Consider the following 27,843-nt stretch of genomic DNA (forward strand, 5'->3'; position numbering starts at 1 on the left):
GCGGGGAGGCAGCAAGGTGTGTTGCCTAATTGGTGATTGTTTTAGAATTATGTAGGCGGTTACATAATTATATAATTATATAATGCACCCAACTCGATTCGCTCACCTCACCTATTGAATCCCCTTCCCCTTCGCACACCAAGCGGCTATGACATGGCCTAGACGTGGCGCTGGCGCGTTCGCTGTTGCAGAGGCTCGCGGTTCGAATCCAGCGGCCGCCCTGATTAATACTGCCGTGTGTGGTCCATTAAGCTTTAAAATACCACGCGCCGTCTATTTTGGCTGCGGACGTAAAGTATCCCGTGACATCTTTCGCGAGAGGAGGCCATTGTGTGCCAGCGTCAGAGTCCACATTGGCGAAGTAAAAAAATGTTCCGCAAATTACTCGATTGGGATTATACACACAAACACACAGCAGCAGCAACCATCTCCCCTTAGTGGCAGCAGGCTAATGCCACTCTTGCAAACGAGGCGCGTCCTGGTCTCTAAGAGTTCTCTCTCTGGGGTTAACCAACACAGGCTGGGAACTTGTAAACTTCTACCATCTGGACAAACGCGCGCTTGCAGGTTCCCAGGCGGGTTTATCCCAGCACCAGCCCCTACAGCGCGCACGAAGAAACGCAACTCTGAGTCCTCTCGACAACACAGTCCACGCACGTATCGAGCAACCTCCTCACAGACTCTCACGAGTCCTGAATACTCCTGCACGGGGGCATGGTGGGGGGGGGGGCTTCACCAAGGCCTCCACACGGCCTGCGCGGCCGCTATGGCCCGCAGCTGCGGCCTCTGGGCGAGCCGAGACGGCATTCGTGGGACCTCCTTGGGACCCGGCGGCCGGGTTGGCGGTTGAACCGCGGCCGCGGTTAAGGAGGATGATGATGAGAATGATGAGAATGATGATGAGGAGGAGGAGTCCGGGGTTACCGATGCCCCTGGACTGCGGGCCGGCGCTGGCGGGACCAGCAGGGCCAGGAGGCCGTCCCCGGCGGTCACGAGCTGCACCTCGCCGCGCGCCATCACGGACAGCAGCTCGTGCAGCCGCGTGCCCGACAGCTCGGGGTGTCCCGCGGGCAGCGCGCCGCACTGCCGCAGGGGCAGCGGCAGCGCCAAGGGGTTGCCCCCTCCCGGTGCAGCGGCGAGCGGTGACGAGGAGGGGCACGAGGTTGAGAATGAGGCGGTGGCGGCGGAGGATGAGGAGGAGGAGGATGAGGAGGAGGAGGAGACCCCCCCACCGGCCGCGGAGGGGATGCCCGCCATGGAGTCGGCGAGGTGCGCCAAGAGGCGCGTCCGCACCGCGGCGTGGACCCCCTCGCTGGTGGACAGGAACCGCGTCACCTCGTTCACGCACTCGCTGTAGCCCGCGCGGTAGCGGCCCAGCACGCCCGGGTCTGCTGCGCACAGGGCGGCTGTTGGGTGGTCGGGGAGGGGGGGGGAGGCAGGGAGAGACGGGGAGAGGGAGTTGAGGATGGAGAGAGAAGGGTGGTGGGGGAGATGGGAGGATGGGGAGGTGGGTGGAGGAAAGGATTGAGTGGAGGAGATGAGGGAGATGGGAGAGAGAGAGAGCAGAGATATCGTTAGCGACGTGCTATGAACCAGGGGATCAAAGTTGGATTCCCGGCCACGGCTGGGTCTCCCCCCCCCTCTCCAACTCCCATTCACCCACCAGCGTGGTGACGTATGATCATACCATCCCCACGACCGACACCACGTGGGGATGCCATCATCCAGCAGTGGAGCTGTGCACCGTTACTTTACAAGGGATGGGATCTGCCAGGGTCACGCCTTGCTGTTTCCCGGCAATAGTAGGGGGCACGATAGGGGTCTGCGCTGACAATTTCACGAAGATGAACAAACCCGCTCCACCAGTCGCTCTGACACAATGCCACCCACGGCAGCGCGCAGCTAAGCGACTCGCATGGCGACTTGTGATGTGTGAAGCAAGCGGCGAGGTTATTCCCCTGCCGGTGTGATGCGTGGCTCTGCGAGTAACGCTTCTTCCGTACGATTAAAATCGTGAGCGAACGATCGAGGCTCCCTTGATCGATCGGATTGACAGCTTTTGTTCGTCTTCCTAAACGCGTCTCGCAATCAGAATCTTGATTTAGATCGGAGGAGAAAATCCGATTAGCTACGAAGCTATTTTTTCTTTGCAGATGTCCAAGCAAGGGGCGGGCCAGCAAAGTTACAACAGCTACCGACACAAAAGCAACGATATGCGCGCAAAGTCGAGCACAGTAAAGCATGCCACTCAACATCGTCTGGTTGCCGTGTGCGGCTTACCGCTGATGTGTAGCCGGTGGAGACCTCTTAGATGCTTCACGGTCAACTCCAGGATGTCAGCCTTCTCCAGCTTGGAGTGCCTGGAGCTCTACAGAGATTTGGGGTAGAGGGCAGGGGGATATATAATGGTTAACACATCGAACAATTTGTAAACGATCAACGTCAAAACGCAAAGTGTCCCCGGATAGTATCACTCATGGCACAGGGTCACATTAAAGTCCAGCACTGGTTTAACGTTTGATAGAAGAAATATACGATTCCATCATGATCATCATCATCATCAGTGAACCACGTGATGAATTCGCTTCCCCGCGGAGTGTGACGCTAACACCGATAGAAAGCGGGCACCGCGCGTTTCGAGCAATGTCAAACTCGACACACACACGGGGTACATTGTGAGCCAGTGGGCATGGTTAGTACAATGGGCCGAATATTCTAAAACAGATCATTTATAATCAAACATAATTTGTTATTGACACTGGTGATGACGGTGGTGAGATGCCAGGCATATAAAAACGTATTCAGAGGCAGTTTTGTGACATCTACTGCCGCGGGCTGATGCATTGCATTGACACGGCGTCGACAAGAGCGCACTCGGAATAACGCGGGTTTAAAAGAGACGCTGACGAGGTTCTCTTGGTTATGAGCAAGAACCGGAGAACCCGGAGAGACCCCGACGGGCGAAGGGGACGACACGAGGCAAGCCGAACCCCGCTGAGCAGCGCACAGTGCGGTGAGACCGCCTTTCCAACTAGCACCTCCGATTGGCACGTACGGTGCGAAATAAGTCCAACATACATACGTACACACATACATATGACATATACACACACACATACAAAGGAAGACGAGGGGAGACGTAGACTCACATCTTTCCTGAGAGTCTCCAGGATGAGGGCTTTGAGTTGATTCAGGCTGTCGTTGATCCTCGCCCTGCGTCGCTTCTCCATGATGGGCTTGGTGGACTGCAGACACACAACATCGTACCTCGTCAATAACAACAACAACAACAGTCAACCACCACTTCAGGAGATGGAGCGATGGATCCGTCTCTCGCGCACAGGAGGAACTGGCGACTCGTTACATCGCAGCGCCTGCCAGAGACCGTGACGGCTTGGAGAGGGTAGCCTTCATCCAGCAGTGGATCGATGATTGATATATTGATCATTGATCATTGGTATGTTCCTGGTTGAAGTGCAATGATCAGTGATGTAGTGTCGATGTATATTGATAAGCAGTGTATCGTTCATTGGCGATCATTAATCAATACAATGGTTATCAATATACAATATACTGTGTATCGGTCATTGATGATCAGCAATGATCAATACACTGATTATCGATACACAATAAACTGCTGGATCAATAGACTGCTGGATGAAGTCCACTGATAATTGATGATGGTAATGCTCAATTCAGTAAACGTGCCCGTCAAAGGTTGGGCAGTCGCCCAACGCGAACGCCTCGTCGCGAGTGACGCACAGAGACGTCGCTCAGATGACGGTGGTGGCGGTGAGAGGAGACGAGGCAAGGTTTGCGTGCTTTTTGTTTGTTGTACGGGTCCTCACTTTTCTGATTTCGCTCGCGGATTTCGGCTTCTGTGGAGAGAAGCCCTCGTCGTCGCAGCTATGATCCGACGGGTCCTGGGTCTCCTCCTCGGGGGAGCTCATCTCGACCTCGAAGTCTTCCGGCATTGTACCCTGACGCTCGTGCGGCCACGACCTCTGCACCACGAGCTCTGCACGACCGATGCACCACGGCTGCAACAGCAACTCGTGACAGTAGGGCAAGTCGTAGTGAGGGTGGCTGCACGGCGATGATGATTGATGGTGCTGTATCTGAGCTCCTCCCGTCCGTCTGTATTTCGGTGCCAGCAGATCAATGCCCTCGCTCGATGCCGTCCGCGGGTTTCGCCGTCACGAGTGCAGAGGAATGCCCTGCGAGTCACCGGCCACTCGGCCACTTTTATACCGCTGCCCCGCCCTGCGCCTTCCATTCCACTGCGGGCTTCTCTACCCCCCAAACCCCCCACACCCCCCACACCCCTCCCTGCCTCCACCCCCCACGCGTGTCCAGGTCCCCTTGTCCCGCAAACCCGCACGCTCCATCCCCCACGCGATGACGACCCGGTTTCCATTTCACCCCGCCCCGAACCCTTCCTATGCCCCAGGTCTTCCTTCAACGGTTCGAACTCCCCCCACCCCCCCCCCCCTAATAGATATCCACCAGCAGTGTCCCCCACGTGTCTTCACTTGCACGTTACCCCCTCCCCCCCCCCATTGTTACGCTGCAGTGTGAACTCGTGTCTCCACCGCTCATTGCATCGCCCTGCTTGCTCCGCTCGACTCGGCTCGTCTGAACCCAGGAAAGCCTCGCGTTGTTTTTTAGATGAGATATTCTGCAACGTTTTTTTCGTATTCAGGTGACCACGATTGATGTGTCGGTTACAGCCTTGGGGCACCCCTAGTGGCAGCTGCCTCTGTGCATTAGTCTGCCGGTAGCGGGAGGCGATGTTGCTATGCTCCGCGTAATTACAATTGCATAGTTTGCGGGTAATTGTTCAGCATTGGGACGATGAGTCAATAGCAGCTCTCCATTCCGTCCCCTATCAGGGGGGCATCGCCTTTCTTCACCCCCCCCCTGCACACGCAGACACCCGAGTGTCACGTCTCTCTTCTCACGACTCGTCTCTTAGCCACGGCTCGCAGCGCTTCCCCGTGTTTGCAGCGCCACTGATGGTCCTCGCCTATTCCAGACCAGGGGTCGGCAACACGCGGCTCGTCAAGGACCGCTGCTTGGTGACCTCATCTACGAAGCCCCCACAGCCGCGTGCTCGTGTCCACCACACGGTGCATTGCGGCTCTTGAGAAGATTGCGTTTGTTTTAGCGAATTCGAAAATAAAATCTCGTCCTGTTGTTTGGTTTGCCGACCCCTGGTCGAGACCACGTCCCACTCCCACCCCACGCTCCCCACACTCCGTGTCTCCCCGTGTCTTCTCCATCCCCAGCACGACTCCCGTCTCTTGTGGGCCAGTCTCGCTGGCGTGGAGCTCACGGAGCAGACGCAGGTGCCAACGAACTGATGGACGCACTGACCGACGTGGCTGGCAGGTGCCCACAGTTGCCCCTCGCCGTGATTTACCATCACATCGCTCTGCTCGTTGCTGTGAGCGTCTGCTGGCCTGTCGTTTGGTGTCGTGGGGCGCACGTGTAGAGGCTGATGCTGGTACCACCCGTGTAGGTGCTGTGGTACCAGTCGTCAGCGAGTACACCGAGCTCCTGGTCATGCTCTCCTACATCAGCCCGTGTGCTGGTCTATGCACTCACGGACCCATTGGTAAAGCTGCTTGCAATGATGATGTCATTTGAAAAGTGTTCCTTTGTAAACGTAAAATATGTAATATTGCAGTTTTCTTAGAGTCGCACAGTGTAAAGTGCCATATCCAACTATGAGTCGGCCAATCTCTCCTTCTACTCTCAAGACGGGCTATTGTCAGAAACGCCTGCCCAGTGGATCGTGTTGCTGTTACAAGGCAGTGCTGCGTGGTGAGTAATGTGGTGAGTTTGTTTTCTTGGTGGGTTGCGGCGATGAGAGAGGGGGGGGTGAAGGGAAAATCAAAGTCGCTTTGAACCCAAGGAGGTGGCAGCCGCATCGCACCTCCCTCTCATCCCCCTCCTCCCCCTCCTCCAGCCTCACCCCTCCCTCCCTCCTTTTATCGATCAAAAGAAGCACAATAAATTATCGGTTATTCGGCACTTTGCTTCGTTCATCGCGTCATTTTTTTGGTGTTCAATTGTTCGCTTTTACGGCCTTTTTAACAAGAAATGTATAAAACACAAACCCCATCGCGTACTACTGTGCTCACAGACGCAACAACGACAACCTCAAAAACTTTTTAACTAAATCCTCTCCGTCAGTCATATCACACAGATCATCTTCTGTAGCCCAACGTGTCAAACATTATGGAACTCCTCCTACCTCTTCCCTCCTACTCCATCCTCCTCCTCTTCCCTCCTCCCCCCTCGGCGTGTCTCTCGTGAGGGGTGGACAGCGCCTCTCTCCGCATCTCCCACAAAGCGACGCTGCCTCCCTGCCGGCGACTCGTGGGCGGGTGGACGTCACCGGTTTTGGAGACGTGGGCGCACGTGCTTGAGAATGATAACTCAAAGTCCACTCGGGATATTATCGCGCTGAAATGTTCGAATATATTTGTAAACATTTTGTTGCTGAATTGTTTATATTTTTTATTGCTTGTTTCACACTTAATTATGACAATATGTGTGTTTGTGTGGATTCATATTTCTCCACGACGCAGTTGTTATTGTTATCCCTTTCATTACCCAGGACTCTCTTGCAATAATTTAATAATTATTATTATTCTTATTTTAGTTTTCAGCCATTAATCCATCCACTTCTGGATGCCTTCCCATGTCCTGTCGACCAAGGGGGTTGATTGACCATACTTCACCACGCTGGTCAGTGAGGGCTAGGGGCAAGGGGTGGGGGGGGGGCGACAAAAACTAGTTCAGATATCACTCCCCACTGATGTTAGCCGTCGTCATCCTAACTCTTTCGGTCGCACATTGGATGACGAGAGGGACTTCCTGCAACCCTGTCCAGCGAGCCAGACCCTAGGTCACGTGCCAAGGAGGCCGCAATCGACTGGTCAGGAGCAGCACGAGCCCGACACACACACAGACACACACACACACAGACACACACAGAGACACACACACAGACACACACCGACACACACCGACACACACACACCGACACATACAGATACACACCGACACACACACACACACCGACACACACAGACACACACCGACACACACACACACCGACACACACACACACCGACACACACACACACCAACACACACACACCGACACACACACACACCGACACACACAGACACACACAGACACACACCGACACACAGACACACACCGACACACACACACACACCGACACACACAGACACACACAGACACACCGACACACAGACACACACACCGACACACACACACACACACCGACACACACACACACACACCCCGACACATCGACACACACACAAACCGACACACAGACACACACACCGACACACACACACACACCGACACACACAGACACACACCGACACACACACACACACCGACACACACACCGACACACACACCGACACACACACCGACACACACACCGACACACACACACAGACACACACCGACACACACAGACACACCGACACACACACACAGACACACACCGACACACACACACACCGACACACAGACACACACACACAGACACACTCGCGCAGCGACACTCTCTCTCTCCCCATCGTCACCCCGACGATCGTGTCGCCAAGCGCACTCGTGCTGGGCCCGCTCAGAGCCAGTGGTGGAAGTTCCACGTTTCTCGTGGCTGATGCCAGGATTGTCATAACACGAGCATTGTTAAATTCCCCAATAAGTGGTACTCGCTTTATCGGCCATGGAAAATATGATGAGCTGAGATGTCCCACCGACTATAATTGGTGATTGTTATTTGCCTTGCGTTGGTTCGAGTCTCGCGATAGTCGAGCGAAGCGTGAACTTTAGACGGGACGTTATCGCCCCCTGATGGATAATGTGTGAACATACTCATGCATACCATGGTTCTTTCGGTAAAGTCCCGTAGGTAGAAAAAGAATAAAGTAAAACAAAAATTACATTAAAAAAAATTCTACCTACGTGACTTTGTCCACCACCACCCACTCGGCAACACATTTTATCAAACGCTCACTGCTCACCCACCTCCCTCCACTACACAAAGACAAATATCCCCGCCACCGTGTAGCCTGAACAGACTGTTGGGGCAAGTGCAGTTGGCAAGCACCTGTGAAGGTGCCGGCCCCGGAACACGACGAGGGGGTGGGTGGCCAGCACCACGCCCGGCCGTCTTTGTCTCCCTCGTGGCGATGTTTACCCACCGCACCAGGTACTCATTTGAGGCTGAGTTGACCTAGGGGGGAGGCTCAACATTCTTACACAGCTCATCAGCTGCACTGCCCTTTTGAGAGTCCATGATTTCAGCTGTATTGATTCGAGACAAGCAAACACTGGGACATCAAACCGTCATGGGAGGGGTCCTTGCCTGAAACATCGGGATTTCGCCACCACTGCTGATGCAAGCAAGCCTGGCCTCCGCTGATGAGACACTGCGTGTCAAAACAGCTCCAGGGTTTTGCTCGTCTTGAATCAACGCCGCTGAGGCTACGCACTCCAAAAGAAGGCGGCGCGCGACTGACGGGATGAGTAGACGACGCTTAAAAGTGTTCGCGGAGAGGCTGATCTCGGGGGAGAACAGGCTATTGTCTGCTTATTCTGGGACAAAAGTGGGGTGATTATGAGACGGGGGAATGTGCGATGCATCGGCTCAACGCGCTGACTGCACCACCACTGCCATCTCGTGATCGTGTGCGGAACTAGCTGTCGTAGAACTGCAGTACGGTATGTGTCCGAGCGTAACGAGTGTCTGCTATAGCAGGCGGCTTATGCTGCAGACATGCAACACGGCACGTTTGTTCAAATATTAAATATTGCATTACCCGTAAAATAATTAGCGCGGTTGGATACGTACGGTGCGAAAAAAGTTCAACATACATACATACAATAGTTTAGACGGGGGGCTGACTCATTTAGCAGTGGGGGGGGGGGCTGCTCTCTCTGCACCCCCCACGACCCCATGCGACGCGACGGGGCTGGGAATGTAGCAGCAGAGACTCGGGACGAGGTCGGGATGTGAAGGCGGCGTCCTTGAAGATGAATCCGTGCACCGCTCACACTCAGCCGACCACGGCGCGTCGGGCTTTCGTCGAGGCGACTGTCACGCGGTCGGTTCGCGACCTCTCTCGTCCCCTTGACTGCGACCCCCCCCCCCCACCGAAGAGGTTCACGCGGCCTCGCGACTCGCGGGGGTCCACAATGGGCGCGTGTCGGAGTCGCCCCCCGTGATTGCTGCACTCGACTCGAGAGGAGTGAGTTCGTGGACTCAGCCTGGCCACCCGACGACTGCTGACAAATATCGACGAAGATCCCACCGTATGGACTTTACAGACTTTTGGGGAAAGTGCTGAGGGGGTGGGTGGCCAGGACCACGCTCCGGCCGCCTTTGTCTCCCTCGTGGCGATGATTACATACCGCACGAGGTATTCATTTGAGGCTAAGCCGACCTTGTGGAGGCCCAGGACAGGTTCAGATAATCGTCACTGGTGTTGGTGGCCGTGAGCGGGAATCGAACTCGGGTCGCCGGGTTCGAGGCTGAAGGCACGCATAGCCTTAACAGACTGTTGGGGCAAGTGCTCCTACAGTCTGTTACACACACACACGCACACACGCACGCACACACCTGCACACGCACACACACACGCACGCGCACACATACACGCACACACACACGCACGCACACACATGCACACGCACAAACGCACGCACACACACGCACACGCACGCACACACACACGCACACACCTGCACACGCACACACGCACGCACACACATACACGCACACACACACACGCACACACACACACGCATGCACACACACGCACGCACACACACACACGCACGCACACACACACGCACACACACACGCACACATACACGCACACACACACACTTGGGAGAGCCATTTACAAGTTGATTGAGCGCACCCGCGGTGGGATGCCGAGGTGGGGGCTGAGGTGGACCGCGGGGTGGATCGGGGGGTGGAGTGGTCGTGTGATGTCGCCTCTCGCTTGCCGGCGAGCAGCTGATGTGTGTACCGTGTGTTGAACTTCTTTCGTACCGTACGTAGCCAACCGTGCTAATCGGAGGTGCTGGGGAAGGGGGGGGGGACAACAAGCTAAACACAAAAAGTAGTTTTAAAGAAATGAGTTATCGATCTAGATTTGAAAAGCGCGAAGCTCCAGTGGCTTTCTAGCGGCTTTCTAATAATGATGATGGGTTTCAAACGTTCATCCGTGCAGACACACAGAGAGAGAGAGGTCCCAGACAGGGATGTGACTTGTTGTTTTGGTGGTAAGAGGCCTACTGCTCTGGCAGTGGTGCCCATGCACAACTTCGCACATGCGTCAGCAGCACTGCGTGGCCTTTAAACAAACACGATAGAGACGAAGAAGGCCCTGGGTTCGATACCCAACTCGGACGCCGTTCTGTGTGGAGTGTCCACGTTCTCCCCCTGTGCTGTCAGCTAGTAACGCCGATTGAAGGCCGGCACGGCACACGAGGAGGTGGGTTGCCAACACCACGGTCGGCCGCATTTGTCTACTCATTTGAGGCTTAGTCGACCTAGGGGAGGCCCAGGACCGGTTGAGATCAACGTCACTGGTTGTCATCAGCGGGAATCGAACTTTTGTGATGCGTAAACTTCAACAATGGGGGAGACAAAGGTGGCCGGGCGTGGTGTTGGCCACCCACCGCCTCGTGTGAACATGGCGATGCCTTCATAGGTGCTCGCTAACAGCACTTGCCCCGAGAGTCTGTTGAGGCTACACCGGGGGGAGGAGGTCTTTGTCTTTGTTCCGCACGTGCGCGCTCACAGCAAAGTGAGTGAGTGAGTGAGAGTGAGCGATGCTATGAAAGCAGAAAGTAAAGCCCCCCCTCGCAACGCGCAAAAGACAAAGATCCCCCATATAGCCTTAACAGACCGTAGGGGCAAGTGCTGTTAGCGAGCACCTATGAAGACCGGAACGGTACACGAGGGGTAGTTGGCCAGCACCACGCCCGACCGCCTTTGTCTCCCCAGTGGCAATGTTTACAGATCGCACCTGGTACTCATTTGACGCTGAGTCGACCTAGGGGAGGCCCAGGACCGGTTCAGATAATCGTCACTGGTGTTAGCCGTGAGCGAGAATCGAACCCGGGTCGCCGGGTTCATAGCGCAGCGCGCTAACCGCTACACCAGCACTGCCCACACGCGCGCACGCACAGTATCACAAGCGAGGACAAAACTTCACGACAAAGGCGCCGTTCAAATCGCCGCATTCCTCGGCCGTGTCGGAGCGGTGCGGCCTTCATTAGAGCCGCGCGCGCACCCGGGTCCGCGTGCCCTCCAAGGTCAAATCTAAAACTAAATGCTTTTTTAACGAAGCGCGGTCACAAAGACGCAGACCGCCTCGCGACCACCACCACCACCCCCGCCCTCCTCCACCCGCCCCCAGTGTTTGAGCCGAGAGAGCGAGCCCTGTGACCCCCCCCCCTCCCCATTGTAAATCTCGATTCATAGCGGAGAGCGGCTGAAAGGCGCCGGGGCTGACCCCTTGACTCTGACATAACAGGGACTGATACCGCTATAGTAGCTGGGGGCAAAGGGGGGCAAGCCAAGCGTGTAAGTTAACCACCACCCAGCCCCTAACACAATCATTACCACCACCACCAACACCATCACAACAACTACTACCACCACTACCCCCCACCGCAACCACCACCACCACCACCCACTCGGCAACACATTTTATCAAACGCTCACTGCTCACCCACCTCCCTCCACTACACAAAGACAAATATCCCCGCCACCGTGTAGCCTGAACAGACTGTTGGGGCAAGTGCAGTTGGCAAGCACCTGTGAAGGTGCCGGCACGGCACACGACGAGGGGGTGGGTGGCCAGCACCGCGCCCGGCCGTCTTTGTCTCCCTCGTGGCGATGTTTACCCACCGCACCAGGTACTCAGGACTGGTTCAGATAATCGTCACTGGTGTTCGCCGTGAGCGGGGATCTAACTCGAGTTGCCGGGTTTGTAACCGCTACACTACCGCTCCCCGCGCACACACACACTCGCACGCACACACACACACTCGCACGCACACACTCGAACGCACACACACACACATTCTCGCACGCACACACTCGAACGCACACACACACACACATTCTCGCACACACACACTCGCACGCACACACACACACTCGCACGCACACACTCGAACGCACACACACACACACATTCTCGCACACACACACTCGCACGCACGCACACACACTCGCACGCACACACTCGCACACACACTCGCACACACACACTCGCACACACGCACACACACACTCGCACACACACACATACTTGCATGCACACACACTCACACACTCGCAAACTCGCACACACACACACACTCGCACACACACACTCGCACACACACACGCACACACTCGCACGCACACATACTTGCATGCACACACACTCACACACTCGCAAACTCGCACACACACACTCGCACAACAACAACCGCCATTCGCCACTAAGTGGCGGTGACGTCACCACGACGCTTGTGCCAGGCCATGTGCACCCTGAGGCCACGTGAAGTGTCGAACGCCCGCTGGCAGGAGGTCACGGGGCAGACCCAGCAGGTGCCACGGGTCGACTGACCGAGATGACCGAGATGACTGGCTGATGCACCACCTGTGCCCCCTACTACCCGGCGCTCCGCTCGTTGTTGTGAGCGTCGCTCCTCCGCCCTCCGTTGTTGTTGGAGGGCGACTGCCTCCAACTGCCCAGTAGCGTCCTTCACGAGCCTCCTCCACTGAGGCCGATCTTGACACCGCTGGTACCAGTCATCGGCAAGTCCACTCAGCTCCACGTCCTCCTGTACCACATCACTCCATCTCTTCTCTAGCCCGTGCCGCGCCCGTTTAGCCCCCTCGATCCGGCCGAACAAAAGCTGTTTAGGCATGCGGTGGCTGGGCATGCGGGCTACATGACCCAGCCAACGCAGCCTTGCCTGCCGGAGGAGCTCACTGATGGGACTTTGCCCAGATCTTTCAAGGACTTGTGAGCTCCTCACACAATCCAGCCTGGTTAAACCCAGGATGGATCGTAGGCAGGCCAGCCTAAATGTTTCCAACCGGCGAAGATGCTCCACTAGGGGGGTCCACGTTTCGCAAGCGTAGAGAAGGGAGGGAATGACCGTGGCCGAGAAGACCTGAAGCTTCGTGCGGAGCGACAGACCAGGTAGCTTCCACACAGCGTTACGCAACCGATGAAAAGATATTGCCGCTCGACTGATTCGGAGTGAGACCTCTGCTGATAAACTGGACCCGGTCATGAGCACACTGCCCAGGTATGGGAAACTCTCTACTCTCTCCACAACTGCCCCATCACCGATTGGAAGTTGTGGGGGCGGAGTGCCCGATGGTACCAAATACCCAGGCAGGTGCTTAGTTTTGGTGGGGCTGATGGTAAGGCCCCACCTCTTAGTGGCACACTCCAGTCTCAGCAGCAGCGTCTCCAACTCCTCTTCTGAATGAGCAGCTATTACCAAATCATCGGCATACATAACGTGGTTGACCAATAGGGAGCCATCCCTTGATCGCACCCGGGCGTCGATCAGCCTCCCATTATATCTGTACCAAATGGTAATTCCCCCGGTACAGCTATTGAAGGCTTCACGAACTACGCAGTCGAAATAGATGTTAAATAATGTGGGAGCCAGAGGACATCCCTGTCGCACCCCAAGGTGTACAGGGAAAGGCTCCGACTCCCGGCCACGTAGTTTTACCCGGGCCCGCTCACCATCATGAAGGTCCTTAATGATCGTGAGCAGAGGGTCAAGGACTCCGAAAGCACGAAAAACAACCCAGAGCCCACACTCGCACACACACACTCGCACACACACCCTCTCACACACACACACTCACACACACATACTCAGCTGTGGCCACCGCGGCGCCACGCGGCGTTATCCTCAAAGCGAATGAGGCAGCGGCGGCGGCGGCAGTGAACCTCCCTGCGACCGTGGCGCACCGCCCTCGAGCAAACAGCGCGTGTGCGCCTAAACACACACACACACACATCTATACACCAACCAACAAGACAAAGACTCCCGTATAGTCTTAACAGACTGTCCGGGCAAGTCCTGTGAAGGCCGGGACGGAACACGAGGAGGTGGGTGGCCAGCACCACGCCCGGCCGACTCTGTCTCCACCGTGGCGATGTTTTACACCGCATCAGGTACTCATTTTAGGCTGAGTTGACCTATGGGGAGGAGTTTTCAGGATCGGTTCAGATAATCGTCACTGGTGTTGGTGCCCGTGAGTGGGAATCGAACTCGGGTTCGCCGGGTTCGTAGCGCAGCGGCGCTAACCACTGCGCCACCGCCGCCCGTCCTAATTGTGTTAGACAAACGGGGAACGTCGAAAAGCCCAACAATGGTTTGGAATGCGGCATTACAAAGCGCTGTGCGTGTGCTGTTCTTAAAATGTGGATTGCAGAAACGATGGTTCGACGTGATTCGTTCAGGACCGTCTCGTATCCACGTGCATCGAGTTTGCTTTGGCCGAAATCCGAAAACAAATGTCTCTTTTTTTAATTGTGGTTGCCGAGCCCCTGGGTCATAGCGAGGATTTATCTCCTTTTGTTGACTCGCTGCTGCTTAGTTTCTCTGTTCTCGAGTTTCCAGGTTTATTTTTGTGTAACTGGGGTGAGACTTCCCGAGTGCGGCATGGGAGTGACCCCGGCGTGAGGGTCACCACAATGACAACAGCGTAAACGAACACAAGGATGAGCCCACAGACAACGGCTGTATCCGTCGCACGGTGATACGACCATCGTGCACAAACAGCCTTCCCCGCGGCGCAAATCTCCTCGGGGCCAGTGATTCTTCCCTTTGTCTCTCTCCCCGTTCTTTCTCATTCCCTGTCCTGACTTTTCTGTCGTTTCCCCGATCACAGGTCAGGGCTCGCGCTGGTCACGAGTCGTACGAATATTTTTCAGTATGGTCCTTCTGTTGCTGCTGCTGCTACATTCGCGGTGTTATCTTAAGATGTTTTCCAGCCAATTAATGACGAGCGATTGTTATACACGTGGGGAGGAAATCGGAGCACCCGGAAAATAAACCGACGCGTGCGAGGGGGAACACTCTCATCCATGTCCAGATGGAAACATAGGTCAATTAGTCCACTTTCTGTACTGCCTTCTCCTGACGAGCCACCGTATGGCAGAGGTCGCAAACGGGTTTTGATTCCTTACCCGTACCCGGCTGCACCAGGGTCGCAAATGGGTACCCGTACCTGGCCGGGTACGGGTATCCGTTCCCTACTCGTACCCGTACCCTACCCGAAATGAGTGACAAACGGTTACTCACCAGTGACTCACGGCCTAATCGTACCCGGCCGCACCAGGGTCGCAAACGGCTACCCGGCCGGGTACGGGTAGCCGGGTATCGGGTAGGGTACGGGTATCGGGTACCCGGTTGCGACCTCTGCCGTATGACTCCACCACGCGGGGGGGAGGGGGGGGTGGAGTTTCACAGCAACATCTGCGTGCGGTGATCCACCAAGCTTCGTCAGCGCTGAACTACAAACACAGACCATAGCCACCACGGCTCGGCTCGAGGTGAACCCAGACACCGCGGCTGCTGTGTGGTGGCACGGTGGCTCCGTGTGGATCACGAGCTGCGATATGAAGTCGGCGAACCCCGAGTTTGATTCTTGTTCTACGGCTAACGTCATTGGCGAGCTGTATCCAAACAAGTCCCGCAATCTCCCCTCCACTAATCCACACTCGCCATCACAGTGATGAATAAAAAAAAATGCAGGCTTTTATCCGGCAGTGGATTGCCAAAGGTCCGTAATTTCTTGTACAGCCCCTTCTTTTGCCAATCCACTTTTGATCGTGGGGGATGCTTCGACCATACTTCACCAGACTGGTTAGTGGTGCGTTGGCAAAGGACTCGTGACTAATGCTGGATATCACTCCTCACTGCCTACAGCCCTGGGCTTGGCATCAAACTCGGGTTTGACAGGTTCATAGTTCAGCGCGCCCACCGCCGCACGACCGCAAACGCTGCCCCCCCCCCGCGTGTGAATATTTACCTCTCTCAGAAACGACCTCGCCTATTTGCCAGCGACACGCAGCCACTATTTGGCCACGGAGCGAGCGACACTCGGTAGCGGGGAGGCAATTGACGCGTCACAGGGTCAAGAGGAACGCAGCGCGGTCTCGACACGTTTTTAATTTCTGTTAGCGCACTCGCGCACGACTTTCTCTCTCTCTCGCATCTGTGTCGGCCGTCAGAAGCCCAAAAAATAAATAAATCCTGCTTTGTTATTCAAATAAAGAACTCTGAATCCACCCTTAATTCCATCGCAGCACATTGTCTCCCAAGGCCTGTTTAAGAATGCTGACACATCAAGACCGGAGGAGCCATGAATGGCCAAGCGGCGACCGCGGGGAGGATGAGGATTTTAAATACAGAGCCGCGGCCGGAGGAGGAGTAGAAAGGGAGATGCGGATAATCTAATTAGAGATAAGTCTGATTATTTCATTACATATGCAGTCATTGGAGCACCGCAAATTCCCTGTGACACGGGCCATCAATTTAGGGGGAGGGGGAGGCGTGGGCAGAGGGGGGGGGGGTATTAAGCCACACAATCGATCGTCGATCAACCAATGAATCAATCGCCTTGATTGCATCAATGTCACTTGGGCTGCTGACTGTGGCTGCTCTTCCCACCCAGAGGCTTTGTTCGCAACCGGCTTCTTGGACCGACTTGGTGACAGAGTCGTGGCTGTTCCAGCTGTTCCAGCCACGATTCTGTCCCTGCGCTGTGATGGCACCAGTGATACGTTCAGGAGTTCGATGCCAACGTCGATGTCTGCTGGTTACGACGAGAGGGCTTCAGGAGAGAGAGAGAGTTCGTGTCGTAATTATGTTCCTGCTCCGATAACGCAGCAAGGACCGCAATGGTTCACTTGGTGGTCCATAGTTTGGGTGACATGGCCACTATCGCAATGCTGTGGCTCGCGGCTTTACTTATCGTTTCACGACGGAGATGTGTGCATCGGCCTGTCGGTGATGGTTTGATGCGGTCGATGGTTATGCCGGTGTCTTAGCCAGGAGGTGCGATGTGTGGGTCTCGAATAAGGAGGTGCTTATTCCGGACGTCCGCTTTGTTCCCCTGTTTCTCATTTCTCTAGAGCTGCCTTTCGTCTTTCGTTTGTTGTCCTTCCCCCGCACCTCCGATTAGCACGGTTGGCTACGTACGGTGCGAAAGAAGTTCGACGTACGCACAGCACATTCACTGTCCTCGGAGCAGCGCTCTTCGGGCTCTGTGCGAGATTCGAGGTTGGTGACAGCGCGATTCCAGCGGGTGGGATCGCGACTCGAGTCGACGGCGAGGGCCATGGGCGAGGTTCTGGTTGATGGGGCAGGTGGCTGTCGATTAGCGATGTGTCAGCGGATTTTATGGTGACGTGGGGCACTGGAAACGGAGGACTGTGGGAAGCGGGCCCTCTTCCCTCAGCAGCTTTGCAGGCAAAGCCGTTGGGGCGAGGGGCGAACGAACGGAGAGATCTCACATCCTCACTGTCGACGCGTGTTCCACAACAGCGGTTGCTCAGGAGGATGTGGGGTTGACACTCAGTGCCATCGCATTTTCAACCTCTGCTCCGTCCGCGCCACTGCTCGTTCTCCGTATCATCTTCACCATCGTCGTCACCCCCCCCCCCCCACCATCTCCTCCTCGTCCTTCCTCCACGAGCCCCTTCGTACGTCAGGGGCTGTGTTCCCCTTCTCTCTTTCTCTCTCTCTCTCTGCTCCGTGCTGGAGGGGGGAGCGTCGGTCATCTTAGAGCGAGCGCGGTGCTCATGAATAACTCATGACCTCCTCCACGTCCTCCCCGCTGCACGACCTCCACCACTCTCCGTGTGTGTCCCCTAATCCGTGGCGCGCTGGAAGGGACTCACTCCCCGTCGCTTCGTTGGCGCGCCCCTCCCCATCCGCGTCCCATGCAGCTCTTTGGCTACAATCACGTCGGGCGCTTCGTGTGTAACCGTTTCTTTTTTAGGAGTTTCGCGACGATGAAAGGGCCTGGTCCCCCGTAATAACATTGGCCAAAATTCAAGAAACTTAGCAACAAGACCGGAGCCCAACAACAACAACAACTCTAATATCAGTGGCGAGCGAGATCCGAACCGGTCCTAAGCACCCCATGGACCGAGCCGCACTCACCAGCATTGGTGAACCGCGGTCAAACAACTCTTCTCCCAAATCTGTCGGCGACCGCTCGAACCCCCAGATGGAAGGGATAACGCTTGAAAAACAAAACGTAACGGGGACGTCACGTGCACGCGCACACGGACGCACGCACGCACGCACGGACGCACGCGCACCACCCTGAACCCCGGACCATTCAGCTCAATGCGCTGTGCTGTACCTCCTGTGCGGCGCAGGGAGGGAGCCCAGCAGTTTTCTGAACCGTTAAACTCTCGTCGCTGCACACAGATGGCCGCAAGCGCCCAAGGTACTGCTGCCCGGCCCGAAAACAGACTGACAGAAATTAACTCTCCTCTGGAGTCTTTTACACACCGATAATCACGGATGACCTTTGCAGAGGTCACAATGCGACCGTCTGTCGCTCGGCCTCTTCCATGGGCCCATTCATGGGACCTTTGACCCCCCCGCCCCTCCCTACCCCCCTCCCCCTGGCATGCCCGCATCACTGCCTCCACAACCACCACCACCGCAACCACTTCACCCACCGCCCCCTCCCTCCCCGTATCCAAGTCTGGGCCAAGATCAAACGAGCATGGACGGACGCAATCGCGCGCGATTTCAAAGTCTGTTTCAGACCCGGCCGACAAAAGAGGCCCCGAGTGACCTCTGAACTTACCGCGACCTTTAACACCGCGAGGGTAAAGTTTGGGAGTGTTCGCAATAAATAGCCGCAGTAACCGGGTAAATGACGTTCTAAATGGCAATGGAATATACACCCCCACCCCTTAAACGACCCAATTGGGACTTTCCAAGCCACGCACTCTGTGGGTGTGTGAGTTCACAAAGAGACGAGTTGTTATTAAGAGCAAACAACCTTCATCATCACAAGCAGGACTTTTTTTTACTTTTTACAGGAGCTCATTGAATGGGGAAACTGTGACCAAAGCCGCGTCTCCCATACAGTCTAACATACACACACACGTATGTAGCTTCGATAGTAAGAAAACAATACTTAAACGTGATAACCACGTGAGTCATTCCTGCATGCTAGTGACCTCACCGTGACGTGATTTAAATACACCAGCGCGGTAGCTTCCCGCACCTCCATCTCACAACTCCGATTAGAGCGGTCGGCTACGTATGGTGCGAAAGAAGTCCAACGTGCATCCTTACGTGGCGATGTCACACAGAGGATGAAGGCAGAACGATGAGAGAACGCCGGACCGTGACATTTTAAGGAAGTTTTTTTGTTGTTAATCCCTTGTTTTAACGGTTTAAAAAAACAGTTTTGGGGGAAGCTCAGACACTGACCTGCAAGACGCAAGCTGGGAATTGGACAATCTGCTGCCGCTGCTGTTGCTGCTGAGCGCAAACACAAGCAGAAGGAGACGCATTGGGCTGCGTCTCACACAGCCGTGTGCAGTCTTGTGCGTGTTAATGTACAATGGACTTTAATCGCACCGTACGTAGCCAACCGTTGCAAATCAGAAGTGCGGTCTTCATCAGGGGAACTTGCGGTCGGTTGCTCAGCGCCGTTGGACAAGACGATAGCTGTTTGGGGCGCCACGGTGGCTAGGAGATGTTTACTCCCTCGCCTGGTCTACAGGAGGTCGTGGGATCGATCCCGACCCTGAGGCCTGTATATGGTCACGTGGCTTTCTCTCCGGGACCTCCGAGTTTCCTCCTCCACATTTAGAAACATGCGTTCAGAGTATTTGGCTGCTATAAATGTCCACATGGTAAGCCACCTTCTTTCAGCTATAATGTGTGGCCAGGTTGGTTCTGAAAAAGAGTTATATGGCTCAGTGGGCTTTACCTGGCAAAATAAAAATAGTTTAGCTTTAGTTTAGTTTAAATTGACCCTGCCTGAGGGGGACAGTGAACCAACCCCTTTACATTTCAATCATTTGTATGAGGGGCCTAAGGCTAATAGGATGGAAGGGGCTATGTATATCATACATATTAAAGAAAAAAAGTCATAACATATATTGATATATTTACCAATATAAAATTAACAAATGTATTGGGTTCAAGGCACATTCATCAAACATATATCACTCGCGGCACTCGTTTCTTTAATCAAGATCTTATTTTCCTGCTTCAGCTGTCGCGGCAAAGTCATGAATGACGTCATCGACATTTAAAATACCCAAAACACGTTCCGATGGCCGCGCTACCGTCGCTGAGCTTCACCGTGAGAGGGAGGGCCCTACAGGAGGAGGGCCGACACAATACGAGAGGGCCTTCCGTGCCTGTGGGTCCATCCGGCCATGCTTTCAGCAGAGGTCACAACCGGGTACCCGATACCCGTACCCTACCCGATACCCGGCTACCCGTACCCGGCCGGGTATGGGTACCCGTTTGCGACCCTGGTGCGGCCGGGTACGGGTAGACCGTGAGTCACTGGTGAGTCACCGTTTGTCACTCATTTCTCAACGTCTTGTCTCTTTTCACAATTCAAGTTCCTAGAATCAACCCACCCGCGCCTGCAACATGGCTTCATCCCAGAGGTCACAATCTGGTCGTTTGCGACCCTGGTGCGGCCGGGTACGGGTACCCGTTTGCGACCCTGGTGCGGCCGGGTACGGGTACGGGTAATTAATCAAAACCCGTTTGCGACCTCTGGCTTTCAGTCAATGATGATGATGATGATCTTCACCCTCTGACAGAACAGTCGCCTGATCGATTCCCGCAGATAACAGCAGGGGGTGCATTCGTACAGCTGCGCTGAGAAAGAGGCTCCCAGTGACCGCGGGCGACTCGTCGTGTTCGCCTCTTCAAAGCAATTGGCTCCTCCTGCGGCCACCCAGAGGATGTTAGTCTCGTTACAGCTCACAGCAGCCCTTTGTCAGTCCACTGCTGGATGAAGGCCCCTCTCCATGGCGGTCGCGTGGATTAAACTTTTCATCACACCCGGGCAGTGGCGGCTTGGTTGAAGACCGCTTCAGATACAATTCACCACTGATGTTCAATTCACCACTGATGTCAGCCGTGGTCCGGCATTGAACTCGGGCTGCGGCTGGGTTAACAGCGTGGTGCGGTTCCCCCACTCCACCATCTCGTTACGAATTCACGGTAAAAACCGTGCAACGGGGAGAAGCCGCCTTGTGGAAGAAGGCATCTCGGCGGGTTTGCAAACTTTCTTCTTTCGGTACGGCTGCTGATGTAGATGCAGAGCAATAAATTTCACATTCAGGCGGGATGTCAGAAGCACAGTGGAAATGTGTTTAATTTAAAGTTGCTCGTTTTTGTTTAAGCTTTCCTGTGGAAATTAGATACATGCGAAATAAATGTTTTGCCTTCAAAACAATTAAAAAATGCCAGCCAGCTGCTTTTAATTAAAATGTTTGTAACAACAGCGGCAGAATTAAACTATTTTTTTTGCGAATGAAATCTTTATTTTACTTAATCGTAGCACGACCTCTTAGGTGGCACCAACCTGGCGCACCAACTTACCGCGAGTTAAGAAGGCCGAGGCCCATTCTCCGGTTTAATTTGCAGCGTCGCTCCCCAACCTCTCGGGATCCGAGACGACCCCATCCTGGAGGAGGAGCGCCCAGGAATGTCCAAATCCCGCCCGGAACTCTGGGCACGGCGGTGAATCCTCAGGGTCAGTGTTTATCCTCCCTCCCCCTCCCTTCTGTGCAGACCGAACAGTGCCCGTAATTAGGCCGTGCAGGTCTACAGAGGACAATTTTCTTTCTCTCCCCTCCCCGTGTGTGTGTTGCTGTGTGTGTGCTTGTGTGTTTGTGTGTGTGTGTTGGTGTGTGTGTGTGCTTGTGTGTGTGCTTGTGTGCTTCTTGTGTGTGTGTGCTTGTGTGTGTTTGTGTGTGTGTTGGTGTGTGTGTGCTTGTGTGTGTTGGTGTGGTGTGTGCTTGTGTGTGTGTTTGTGCTTGTGTTTGTGTGTGTGTTGGTGTGTGTGTGCTTGTGTGTGTGCTTGTGTGTGTGTGTGTTTGCGTGTTTGTAGCGCCGGGTGTTTTCAGGGGTAGTTTATTTGCTCCCAAAGGCTTGCGGGCAGCTGCTGCTGCTGCAGCTTCAGGTCTGGAGTGGAGTCAGTGTTTGCCCTGGGGGTTTAGTGGCCTCATCCGCAGCATCCACACGCAAATAAAAATTAAACAAGAGAGAGAGAGAGCTACACACACACCATCGCCGCTGGCTTTGTCCGTGTTTATTTTTCAGCCTTAAATTACCCTCTTTTGGTGCCGGTTTATTTCCTTACGTTGATTTTGTCATGAAATAAAACTGTGGAATGTTTTCCCCACGGCGGTTATTGTTGCTCACGGGAATAACAGAAGATGAATTTCCCAGTAAACGTGGAATGTTGCATCAACTTTGAGCCAATGGTTCCAACCAAACGGTAACGATGGCCCAACGTTGGCATGTGAACTGGCTTTGTGCTATATGGGATGGTACGTTGGTATGTGTACTGGCTTGTACTATATGGGATGGTAAACTTTAGGTAAGCACAACTTCTGGCGTAATCTCGGTGATTTAATTTATGTACGGATCATCAGCAGCATCGTAGGAATCGATGTTGCAATGTTTGTGTGTTGAACTTCTTTCAATATATATATTTATTTGTAATCATTTTTTTCATCACATACATGTGAACCCCCCCCCCCCCCGTTATTTCACGGCAACTGCCTGAGAGAACAGCATTCCCAAAGCCCCCAAAACACCAGCGACCAGCAACAAACAGCACTATCAAAGTTGCAACAGATAAACAAAAGGAGTTTAACACATTTCTAACTTGTCTTGATAGTGATTATCAACATGATGTATATCTCTCCCAAGATACCTGGGGGGGGATGGCTCACTCGAAATTGCCATTGTCTCTGTGGCTTTCCCACGCAATTAGAAGACGAAACTTGGCTCGCTCGGGCGGTCTGGACGGGATCGGCGTGCCCACGAGACGCGCCGCCAGCGCCGTGCGTGTGTGGGGCGAGCACCCTCACCCCTCAACCACCTCGCCCCTCCACCCCCTCGCCCCTCCACCCCCTCGCCCCTCCACCCCCTCGCCCCTCCACCCCCTCACCCTCCACCCCATCACCCCTCCACCCCCTCACCCCTCCACCCCTCTACCCCTCAACCACCTCGCCCCTCCATCCCCTCACCCCTCCACCCCTCTACCCCTCAACCACCTCGCCCCTCCACCCCCTCACCCCTCCACCCCCTCGCCCTCCACCCCCTCACCCTCCACCCCCTCGCCCCTCCACCCCCAGCGCCCCGGCAGCCCCAGCGCCCCGGCAGCCCCAGGTTCCCACACTGATAGCGGCCGAGGCCCGGGGATGGTGGGGAGGAAGTCGTGTTGACGTGTTGTGGCTGACGGTCTGGTGCCGTCTTGCACTTGTGTTGACAACAAAGTGTGGCACGTACGCACACACACGTCACACACACACACACGTCACACACACACGTACGCACACACACATGTTACACACACACACAGACAAAGATCCCCCGTATAGACTTTAATAGACTGCTAAGGCAAGTGCTGTTTGTGAGTAACCTATGAAGGCCAGCACGGCACACCAAGGGGTGGGTGGCCAGCACCACGCCCGGACGCCTTTGTCTCCCTAGTGGCGATGTTCACACATCACACCAGATACTCATTTGAGGCTGAGTCGACCTAGGGAAGGCCCGGGACCGGTTTAGACAACCGTCCGATAATCGTCACACGTACACTGCACACACACACACAAAATACGAAACACCCCTCCGTGTAGCATTAACATAAAGTAGGGGCAAGTGCCGTTCGCGAGTAGCACCTACGATGGCCGGCACGCGGCACGCGAGGGGGTGGGTGGCCAGAACACACACGCGCACACACACGCGCGCACACACACGCGCGCACACACACGCACACACACACACGCACACATACACGCACACACACACACGCGCACACACACGCGCGCACACACACGCGCACACACACGCGCGCACACACACGCGCGCACACACGCGCGCACACACACACGCGCACACACACGCGCGCACACACACGCACACACACGCGCACACACACGCGCGCACACACACGCGCACACACACGCGCACACACACACGCGCACACACACGCGCACACACACACGCGCACACACACGCGCACACACACACGCGCACACACACGCACACACACACACGCGCACACACACACGCGCGCACACACACGCACACACACACGCGCGCACACACACGCGCGCACAAACCCAGCCAGGGTTGTGTTTGTTCTCATTGCGTCGTGTTGTCTCACCGTGTGAAGGCGGGTTCACGCGGCCGCGCAGGGAGGAGGCCATGGTGATGATGGCGGCTCCGTGCTGGTGGTTGTCATTTTGCCGTTTTACGGCATGGGGAGTTGGGGGGAGATAACCCGATAGGCGCCATAAACTAATTGACGAGGTGAGACTGAGACGGCCTTCCGTCTGCCTGCCGGCGGGCGCTCTGTCACTGGCTGGCACAGTCGGTGGCCAAGGAGAATGAACTCAAATGAAGAGACACAATAAAATAATGATGTGAATTACAAAAAAAAAATGTTTGTTGTTGTTGTTTAAATCATCACGTACGCTTGCACAGCAGGATTGTGAGTGATGTTGACAGTATGGGGAGGTTTTTTTTTGTCCAGCAGTGGATTGACCATCGCTGCTGCTCATCAATGAATGTGTATACTGTCTATTTAAAATAAGATGTGTGTTCTATCTTTGACTGTTAAGGCAAGTGTTATTGGTGAGCATATGTCTTACACAAAGACAAATGTGCCTCGTATGGCCTGAACAGGCTGATGGGGCAAGTGCGGTTCGTGAGTAGCACCTATGAAGGGAAAAGGGGCACATGAGGCGTTGGGTGGCCAGCACCACTCCCGACCGCCTTTGTCTCCCCAGTGCTAATGGGTACACATTGCACACACACAATGCTTTCTAAACTTAAACGGCCAGAACATCACTCAGTCGGTGAAACAAGAGGGCCACTGGCGATGAGAATTGCGTTAAAATCCGGAACAGGGTGGACCCAGCACTCACCAGCAATGCCTCCCTGCAGCGTCAATTAACTCCGTACAGCTTGGTGACAGGTGAACAGAAGCTATCCCAGAAGGAACAATAATTCCTGGCAAAGGAATGTGGAATGTATTTATTTGTGTTCATCCACCGATTGCTCTTCGCTGTCCGTCTCTCGGTTTATTTAATGAGAGAATGCTCTTAAACGCGACCGTACAGTTGTTAGAGGCAACAAACCCCGGCTTGTCAGGAGAACGCGGAGCCACACAACGTGAACTCCACCTGTTCCCTCTGTACGGGATCGAGTGTTCCCCCCTCGCACGGGCGGGGTTGATCCGGGTGCTCCGGTTTCCTCCCATGCGTAAACCATGCGTGAATTGGCCGAAAACATCTCAATATGTCGAGGACGACAGAGCTCGGGCAATTGTTGTCTGTGGTTGCCCCTCGCGTCTCCGAGTCGTTTTCTCGCTTCGACAGCGAGCGAACACTGCGCAGCCAGCGGCGCATTTCGAGTCGAAACTCTTCTAATCATTACAATTAAAGATTGTTTTTCTTAATAATTGTTAACAGATACACAGAATCATGCAAATTAATTCTTGAGCCGAAGTCAGCCCACACGTCTCTCAGTTTAATTCTGATCAAGCAGCTACCCCCCCACCACCACCACGCTGCTGTTGCCAACTCTTTCGCTCTTCGACTCCCATTGTGTGTTGCCAGTCACCTCCGTGTGTCTGACCCACGCGGCACAGGTGACCGTAGGCAGCGATTGAAGTCTGTCGATCTTGACGCACACCTGGAGAAGTCACCTTTAAGTAGGTTGCACAAACTGGCCTTCGTCGGCACTCCACACTGGGAGACACAGAATTCTATCCCGGTGAACTTCACTCCTTTTCTCGAGAGAAGCTTTTTGTGGTTTAGTTTGTTGTCCTTCTACGCACCTCCGATTAGCAAGGTTGTCTACCTACGGTGCGAGAAAGTTCGACATACATACATCGAAGAGCGCGTGGCTCAAGCAATCAAATCCGAATCAGAGACAAGTTCCAGCGCGGTGAAGTATGGTGAAATAACTCCACGTGGCTAGCGCACAGGCAGGCGCCTTGAGCAGGCAGTGGACTGATTGATCGTGAAATCTTAATTTTAGAACTTTCGTGACTGCAGGAATTATTATTTGGTTCTTTCGGTTAGACGTGACTTAACCGAAAGAACCAAATAATAATGATTGATTGTGACTCAGCTGGGAACGACCCGCCAAGGACACTCGGCAAGGCATTCGTTTTTATGACCATTATTGTTACTCCGACAGTATAATTATATATTTTTTTTGTACAACACCATACACACCTGGACCCTTAAGACGCACAATGGCTTCTTTTGAGCTTTAAGAGTGGTCTTTGTGCTCGCCACACACGGGAGGAGGGGGTGGAGAGAGGGGGGGGGTCTGGCAAGGTGCCCGACCGCAGGAGCGGCGGTTTGATTTCGAGGCGGCGTGGGAAAAGCACACACACAGACACACACACTCACACACACACAGACACAGACACACGGACACACACAGACACGCACACACAGACACACACACGGCTCACACACACACAGACACACACACAGACACACGGACACACACAGACACGCACACACAGACACACACACTCACAGACACACAGATACACACACTCACAGACACACACACACGCACACACACAGACACACACACACGGCTCGCACGCGGCGCAGCAGCAGCGACGCGTGTGACGCGGGCGGGGGGGGAGTGATCAAGGGGAAGGCATCAACTCAGACCAAGACTCTGAACTTCCTTCCCGGCTCTTCTCGCCACCCCCAGCAAGCGACGACTGGGATCGATGGTGCCCGGCTGCGGCTCTCATTGTCGCTCTTCTCTCGCTACTGCCACGGGTCGACTACTCCCGCCAACGTCACTCGCTGATTGAGATTCACTTTGATTTGTTTACGCGGGTAAGAAGCATTCAGCCGTAAGATGTCTACTAGAATGGCCCGGTAATAGGATCGGTCCATTACCAGGCTGACTGTTTCCTGTCTTCCACGCTGTGTTCAACCACCACACCCGCAGGTTACAACAACACACTCACCCGCCCCCCACTCACCCGCCAACTCACCCACCCACCCACTCACCTACCCACTCACCCACCCACTCATCCACCCACCCACTCACCTACCCACTCACCCACCAACTCACCCACCCACTCACCTGCCAACTCACCCACCCACCCACTCACCTCCCTACTCACCCACCCACCCACTCACCTACCCACTCACCTACCCACTCACCTACTCACCCATCCACCAACTCACCTACCCACTCACCCACCAACTCACCTACCCACCCACCCACTCACCTACCCACTCACCTCCCTACTCACCCACCCACCCACTCACCCACCCACTCACCTACCCACTCACCTACCCACTCACCCACCTACCCACTCACCTACTCACCTACCCACTCACCACACTGCAGGTCACTTCTCTTTCTGCTCCCTCCCTCCTACTGCTCCACTTTAGGATTCTCCCGACGTCGCCTTTCCTAACATCGGAAAGTGTCGCCGTTAT

At 54.8% G+C, this 27,843-nt stretch overlaps 1 protein-coding gene across 1 annotated transcript; it reads right to left on the reverse strand.

Annotated features, from left to right (window-relative positions):
- Window positions 1-732: 732 nt before the first annotated feature.
- Window positions 733-4,213, reverse strand: LOC144945157 (transcription factor HES-1-like). Its single transcript, XM_078873444.1, has 4 exons — window positions 3,849-4,213; window positions 3,150-3,245; window positions 2,281-2,368; window positions 733-1,406 (listed from the first exon to the last, which is right to left on the reverse strand). The coding sequence occupies exons 1-4, from the start codon at window positions 3,972-3,974 to the stop codon at window positions 733-735; spliced, it is 984 nt and encodes a 327-aa protein (XP_078729570.1). The 5' UTR covers window positions 3,975-4,213.
- Between the last annotated feature and the right edge of the window lie 23,630 nt (window positions 4,214-27,843).

This window comes from Lampetra fluviatilis, chromosome 36 (assembly GCF_964198595.1).
Source record: "Lampetra fluviatilis chromosome 36, kcLamFluv1.1, whole genome shotgun sequence".
Classification (NCBI taxonomy): Eukaryota; Metazoa; Chordata; class Hyperoartia; order Petromyzontiformes; family Petromyzontidae; genus Lampetra; species Lampetra fluviatilis.